The 8,363-nt window shown below is 37.4% G+C and overlaps 1 protein-coding gene across 1 annotated transcript; it reads left to right on the forward strand.

Moving 5' to 3' along the window:
• The first annotated feature begins 7,149 nt into the window (after nt 1–7,149).
• Nucleotides 7,150–8,112, forward strand: LOC121910554 (olfactory receptor 52D1-like). The gene has a single exon (XM_042431795.1). It carries the CDS (start codon nt 7,150–7,152, stop codon nt 8,110–8,112), a length of 963 nt encoding a protein of 320 aa, XP_042287729.1.
• The last annotated feature ends 251 nt before the right edge of the window (nt 8,113–8,363 follow it).

Raw genomic sequence — 8,363 nt, forward strand, 5'->3', positions numbered from 1 at the left:
TGTAATGGCTCTAATTGATCACCAGGGGTTGATAGAAGGAAGAAACTAAAGGATTCTTCAGTGAGACGACTAAAGTAGGCAGATGCAAGTGTAAGTGTACAAGCTTACACATACACACATATCCATATGATATATGTGCCAGTCTTCATTCTTCATTCATTCATTCATTCTTCATTGCAGTAGTAAGAAAAAGAAAAAGAGTCATCAATAACACACAGTTGAAGGAACCTTTGAAAAGAAAGTCTAAAACTGTGTTATAAATGTGTGTATAATAATATATCATTTTTCAATTACACCCGGTTTTCAGTACATTGCCTTGTAAGATGATTGAGATGAAAGGCAAACTGCATTTCTGAATAAAGCAAATAGAAGTCAAAGATGCTGACAGGATCATGTTTTTTTCCTGTGAGGCTCTCACACACTGAACTTTCTTCTAATAGGAGTCAGCTGGCCCACTGAGTAATCCCTCTACTGCCAATGTCAAAAACTAACCCGCACTGCAAGGCGTCTGTGATGCCTGCTGCTGTAGTTATATTTTTATGAGGTGTATGGTGACTCAGTGAATCATCCCCTTTATGATTCTCTGCACACTCTTTCCTTTTACAGAAGAAATAAATCAGTCCTGAGTCAGTTGGGGAATCAATTTGCAATTTGCATGCATTTTTAGCCTTTCTATCAAGATACAAAGACGCTTTTCAGAGCGAATTAGCCAAACACACGTTTACTGCTGACTAGTGTTATCTTAATAGTCTTGTGATTCAGACAAGCTCACAGTCAGCATGAAAATTTGACTAAAAGTTTTACACCTACCCTTCTTTAGAACATTGTAATGGTCATTACATCCTATAACACATAAGTATAGGATGAATAAAACTGACGACACACTGATTAGTTTCTTCTTCTTTCCATAAGTACAGGTAGTAATGTAAAGTTTGTGCTTGATTCATCTTCCAGGAACCAATACCAAATTTTATGGACATCTGGCCAATAGTTCTCAAGATAAATTGACATTGCCCAAAGTGATGATTAATGAGAAAAAAAAAGATCAAACTGCTGTAAAGGTCAGGGGATCCCCAAAATCATTAGAATGATCCTCTGAGGACTAAGATTAACAGTAAGAGTTTCATGTCAGTTCAGCAGTTTTCAAGATATCTTGCTCCAGACCAAAGTCTTTCAGACTAACAAGCCAACTGTATGAATTATTAGGCCCTGCAAAGCAAGCATATATCCAAACGAAGCACTGACAACCTCTCAGAAGTGTTTTACTGCCCTCTGCCTACTATATGCTTGGATAGCCTCCAGCCCTCCCATAACCCTGAATGGGGAAACTCACAAGTGAGGAATGAATTCTTATTAACTGCTATTCATAAACTGTCCACGCATGAAGCTGCCATAATTCCTGAGTGGGCACAACGTCTGCTTTTTCTCAGATGCTTTATCAAAAGGTTAAAGAGTAAACCTTTGAGTGACTCTTTGGAGAATATTCCTCATGTGTCTTTGTTACAGCAACATGTACAGTACAGTGAAGAGCTGTGTGATGTCTGAACGGCTTTAATCAACCAGGTTTGTCAACGTCCACCACCAGCTGAGTCTGAATCTTCAATGTGATAAAGAAAAACGCACCATTTGCCTGCTTATAAACTCACCAGCAACCAAACACTTGCCTTCAGGAGTTAAAATTAGGTCATCTGAGAGTCAATCCACTATTACAGTTGCCAAAGACTTGGGCTCCCAAAGCTGATTTATGTGTCTGTACAGACCCTGACCCCAAGATGATTACAGAGTCTCTATTGTAAGTATATTTCAGTTGCATCATCATATGATCTTGTCACTAAATTATGTAAGAAGGATTATGTAAACAAAATGAAAGTAAACATAAGAAACTAGATTTGAGGGAATCAAGAAATCATCAATTTGTCACATTGCCTAACAAATCAAGAAAGATTAACTTCTTAAGCTGTTGACTTTCATACAGCTTGTTTGTTGTATTGTAGCATTGTGTGTATGACGAATATGCATTTATGTTAATTAACTATGCAAATGTAAATATGTATTTTTTGAATCTGTCCTAAAGCTGCATATGTTGTTGGCCCTTGTCACATTACAATCCCTGCTGCACATAGGACCAATGTTTGGTGTAAAGCTAAAAGTATAAAGTATAAAGTCAACAGTCAGCTGGTTTTGAGGATCAAATTAAGCCATGTGATATGTCACCAAGGCTTTCAATGAAGTTCATACACTAGTCGTAATCAAATTCCAGATGCTTAAGAAAATGTGAATGAGTGTGCAGCCTGACATGTTAGTTTGTTTTTAATCTCATGTTATCCATGTTATCCATTCTACCTCCATTATAACAACCAACCAAACATCAGTTCTCTTCACCATCAATTCATAATTTTACATAATCTTACACTTTTAATCCAAAATATATTACTCTTATACTAAAGATGTAGAACTGTGATTTCAATGAGTCCATTCTGAATTCTACTTTGTGCCCTGAAAAGTAAGTGGACAGATTTCCAGGTGGACTTCAGAGTGACCTCAACTGAAATAAGACCAATTTGGATTAAAAATGTAAAATGAACCGATTGGTAAAAGCATGGCAAGGATTTATCACATGTAGGTTTTTGGAACTTTCAAATGTGATAAAACAAACTATGAACTGGATTCAGAATAGAGACAGACATGCTGATGTATGTCCAACAGGAGATTTACAATTTTAAATAAAAATCACATTCTGACAAGCAATCCTAAATTGTAAAAAATGCAAACAAGCGAGGACGTTTAATATAGTATTTTACTCCATCTCAGCCATTTGAACTGCGTTAAAATCAGCAAAAAACCAAAAGCAGGTAATTTAACATTCTAAAGTCCGCCGTGTTACATCAGAGTAAAAAGCCCAAAATAATCATCCACAAAGGTCTCATCTTCTGTGATGCTCGGTGTCAGGACTGCGTTGACAGACCGGACATGCTTTCCTATCTCATGGCACTCAGCTCTCATAGAAAATGAGACACGCAGCACCTGGGAATAAAAAAGAAACAAAGTGTTACTTTTCATCAGCAAACAAAATGTACACAGTATGTTCACATACTACATCTGATCATTAAAACTTACAAGAAGCCTTTTCCACAGCCCAGAGGTCCAAAGAACAGTTCTGTTGGTAGGCAAACCTTTCTACACACTCCACTTAGACTGGGGCAAGACCACGGGAAGGATGCAGCCTCATTTTCAACAACTGCAATCAAAGATGGGAAACATCGCAGCTATTAATGTCAAATCATTTACTGGAAGATTATAATATTTACATTCTATTATCTTTCATTTCTGGAAGCGTAAAAATGTGCAGAGAATATGCAGAGATATCATATAAAGACTCACCATTGAGCAGTAAGACAACCAAGAGCGCCAAAACCACCACACGATAACCAGACATTCTTGCTTCTGATACTGTCGCTCCAAAATGAGGATTAGGCCTGGGTCTGTTGTATTTTTAGTCTGAGGGGAGGAGTGAAGATAATATGAAGCAGCATACTGGTCACTAGGTTTTATATTATAGAATTATAAGCATCCTTAAGAGAACATGCTTTTCTTAATCACATTTAAGAAAACTACATCACTGAGCCCAACTCGTGACCGAGTGTTGTCATGAGACAAGAGACAAACATCCCCAAGAAAAACGCTTTTTGCAGCTGATTTAAAACACATGCACGTCCTTAGCCCCCATTGCTTTCTGGGATTGAGAGCACATAAGCAAGTTTTTCTATGTTAAAGTTCGGAGAAGGCATTTGACAAGAAATTGTCGCTAATGCATCTATTTCTGTTGAGGAGAGCACATGGAGGGCAGCATTTTGTAAACAGCATTAGCATTGAAATTCCCGGTTAAGTAAATCAGCTTTTCCCAGAAAGAATCAATCAAAAACCCCTATTGAAAGAAATACTTTAGGTTTTAATAATTTATTTGAATTGTTATTTTAGAGTTAATTTAGAAAGAAAACCTGAGACTTTGACACCTTTTTGTTTTTTAAGGAGCCTATTCAGTGCTTGCTTTCTTATATCACATTACTGCCTCTTATGATGTGTGGTTGATTTTGTTCAGTACTATGTATTAAATTGCAGGCTATATTCCAGCCTTTTTAATGATAGAGGTGTTATTATGCTTCAGTGACTCATGCAGGAAGCAGTGTTATCAGGGGTCTGGGCATCAGTGCAAATTGGTGTCAAATGAGGAGTGAAAACTGACAGAGTTGCCATGTGGTGGGGTGGTAGCCTCCCTACATCAGAGAGGAATTGCTTTAATTCTTTATATTAATTCTTAAATCTGGTTAGAGAGGGAAGCTCGTGACTGCAGCATTACTGGTTCATTCTCCTTGACTGGACTGAAAAATCAGGGAAAGTGTCACTGTCACACGTTTGTCATCTTATAATTGATTGGTTGCCAAACATCAAAATGGAGGGCATCCTTTGGGTGGTCTGTAACAAGCAAAAGCAGTTAACCATCAGAGAGGGATGTCACAATGCCAGCCTCCACTGACAGACCTGATGGAGTTCACCAGTCTCTCTTACTGATTACAAGACCTAGATCATCATACAGGACATGTGACAGACTGGTGGTCACCATGGACAGCTGAGGCCTCAGATGGGGGCTCAGCGTGCTGGGCATCCCTCCACTTGATTTTGAATTTGTATGCAACTGTTGTTGGTTGGACTGTTATTGTTGAGGGACACAGTTTAGAGCGAGGGTTTCTCCCGAATGTATCTGTTGGGTGGGTGTGAGTTGGTTTTTTTTTTTAAACAAAAGGTATTTTATTTGAGTAGATTTAGTGCAGTAAGTTATTAAAATGTATAATTTTGAGCACCAACGCCTGCCACACTGCCACTTACAGGCAGATTGATATCACTATCAAAGCTAATCCAGTTTACTGCTGCTTCCACTATCATTGCTGTTTATGGTCACTGATAACATATATTAATATAGGAGCTGCATCGAAATGGAGTTGTATGTTAAATGTAAAATAATAGTGTACAATTTACACTTATTCACAATATAGTAGACATGATTTTTTATCTCACCAAGCTTGTGTTTGTTTATTTTAACTTTGCCCTCCATACTATCTATCCTACATAATGTACATAATCTTCTTCTCATAGAAAAACCCTAATGTATGCTGTTAACAACAAAGTTGAGTAAAACGTGGAGAAAGTTGGCATGTCATTTGTGTAGTTCAGTGGCACTAATAAAAAGAGTGCTTTGCTACATTATACATGAAATATTTTTGCATGGCTGTCTTGTACATATGAAAAAAAATAAAAATTTCGAGACTTAAGTTCTGCTAGTATAACGGGGATATCAAGTGCTTAGTACAAACCAATGTGATGACTTACACAGAGATAATTACCTTAGCAAATTATTGCTGTGATTTGCATTAGCTCAAAGTTCACAACCTTTGCCTTTGGACCCTTTGGACACAGTTTCATCAGTGTTACATCAGTGTTCTCCAAAGGGAAGTCATTAATGTTTTGTTCTCATCTCTATTCTCAAGGTCCAAAGGTCCTCCAAAGAGGTCTCACCTGGCAAAACAGAGGTCTAATTGCTTTCAAGAGGAATGGAAACACAAAGTGGACTAATGACCTCTAATGAGTGTGCTCATCCATGTACGGCTTGCATCATCAATGCTGAAAAAAATTTCAACACCAATCTTTGACATAACATATGGATATGATCAGTGGTGAATCTTGCTGGTAACACTATACCTTGACACAGACAAATATGTCTTTTTAGGCATTTTGTGGCTTCTAATTAGCAGTTTTATTCACTGATTTAGGTGATATGTGAAGGTCACAAAGTTTTCAGTTTTAAGAGAGTGTAACACTTTTAACAAATTACATTTAGTAAAATTACAACCAAAACATCAGTTTTGAATACGAGCTACTGATATCCAGGACTGCAAAGTGCTGTTACAAATAAATCATCACCTAGTGTTGTTTTCCTTACTTTTTCACCGCACTTTCCTCTCCTGCTGGAGAGAGTCAGACATACTTGTCTATCAGTCATTGTGATACATTACATAAGTGTGGTATTGTGGTAGTGCACAGTCTAGCAACAAGTCGCCTTGACCACTCCACTAGTTTTGTCTCATCTCAGCCGAGTGGCGAAGTATGCCGGTTCTCGAGCAGGCCCTCTATTCTTGAATTGCATCAATTGATGAATTCAGATTTGTCCACCTCTGTGGTGTGGACAATTAAAAGCAAATGGGTTCAGTCTACCATCTCAGTTTATAAAGTGAAGTGTTTTGGAGAAACAGTGTAAGAAATCAGTCAATTGATCAAGAATCGTGTGTGCTTAGACACTTCACACAAGCTGCTCATTTGTGGGTAAAGCAGCTGTGCGACCCTTCAATATCATCCTTTGTCCACAAGACATTCAGATACCACCTGACGCTTTCTTACTTCCCTCTGATTGGAGGAAGTCTTTTTGTGTGAATTTGCAACCTCTTCCCTTGCATTAATATTGATAATGTTCCCTGGTAATATTGATAGTGAATATGTGAACAAGACTCACTTCAAGCCTCATGTATGAATTGGTGTACTTTTGTTCAGTTCAGGGTGAAAGCTACTAGTAAAACTAAATTGATTTCTGGATAAAATCTACAATCTGAACTGCAGCTGTATAAACTTATGCATCGCTCATTCATCTGTGTCATGTATACCCTTCACAAAGAAGGTGTCTAAATAAATATGAGCCAGCTGTTTTGTTTTTTCCTCACTTGTTTGCTATTGTAAAAGAGTTCTGGAGTAACAAACTTTGGTAACCGTAGTAACAAGAAACACACTGATGGAAACACACTTTAGCCACACCACTAGTCCACCTTGAGCCACAATAAAAGACCACCTAAGCCAGAGTGGCACACTCCTCACACTGCACGGAGAGAAGGATCACACAGGTAACGGACTGTATGTGTCTGTACTTTGAACCATGATGATGACAATAATTAAATTGGTTTATTGTTCAGTCTTATTGTTCAATGTTCAAAGTCACAAAGTTAACCTTTATAACTGGATTTCTTTTCCTATTTTTATGTGTTTATCCTGTATGTCATATAATATAAAAAAAAGTAAAACATGTCCTTTTCTTTTCTTTTCAGAAACATGGACAACACGACATCACTAACATTCACAATGACTGCATATGCTGTCATGGAAAAGTACAAACATGGGCTTTTTACTGTATTCCTGCTGCTGTATCTTATTACTATTACTCTGAACACATTACTGATTAGCGTCATACACCAAAACAAAAAGCTACATCAACCTATGAATGTGTTTGCATGTTTGTTATCTATCAATGAAATATATGGCAGCACTGCCTTGTTACCTGCACTTATGAGCATTCTCATATCCAAGACACATGAAGTATCTGTCAAATGGTGTATGGCTCAAGTCTATTTCCTGCACACATATGCAGGTGCTGAGTTTTGTATTTTAGCTGTTATGGGATACGACAGATATGTTGCCATCTGTTACCCACTACATTACCACAGCATCATGTCTAACTCAAAAGTAGGCAAACTTGTTGCATTAGCAAGTCTATATCCCATCATTGTATTTATATGTTATTACTCCCTAACTTTACGACTGAGCTTCTGTGGAAAAGTCATGCCAAAATTATACTGTGTGAACATGGAACTGGTCAAAATTTCATGCACAAATGCATCATACATAAGTACAGTGGGACTTGTGCTTATTTTGTTTTTTGTTGTCCCTCAAGTAATAATGATTGTTTTCTCGTATGCACAAATATCAAGAGTATGTTGGACATTAACGAAAGAATCTCAAGGCAACGCTCTTAAAACTTGTATCCCACATGTATTATCTGTGATAAACTACACCATCGGTTCCTTATTTGAAATCATCCAAACTAGATTTAACATGAGTCATGTGGCTGTCGAGGCGAGGATCTTCCTGTCTTTATACTTTATCATCATTCCACCGGTTACCAACCCAGTGCTGTATGGACTGGGAACTCAAATAGTGAGAGTTCAGATACTGAAACTGTTTATTAAATACAAGATCCTGCCAACCCAGTTAGCAAATGCAGTGATTGCTGCTTAAGTACAGACTATTACACTCATCTCCATTCATTATAATTATTAGTGTTTCAGACACTATAATAAGGGTAAAACCCTTCCTTTTTTCTCTGATAATTTAGGATTGTATTTGAATTGTATTCAACTTTATGTGATCAAACAATTATCTTTTTAATATTAATGCTCTTTATGAAGTGGTTACTCTCACAAGGCCATTTGAGTTCCCTCATCTTTTGCTGCCCTTTTTCCTGTCAGAGAGTCTTTATTTTTAATGGT

The sequence above is a fragment of the Thunnus maccoyii genome, chromosome 13, assembly GCF_910596095.1.
Source record: "Thunnus maccoyii chromosome 13, fThuMac1.1, whole genome shotgun sequence".
In the NCBI taxonomy this organism is placed as follows: Eukaryota; Metazoa; Chordata; class Actinopteri; order Scombriformes; family Scombridae; genus Thunnus; species Thunnus maccoyii.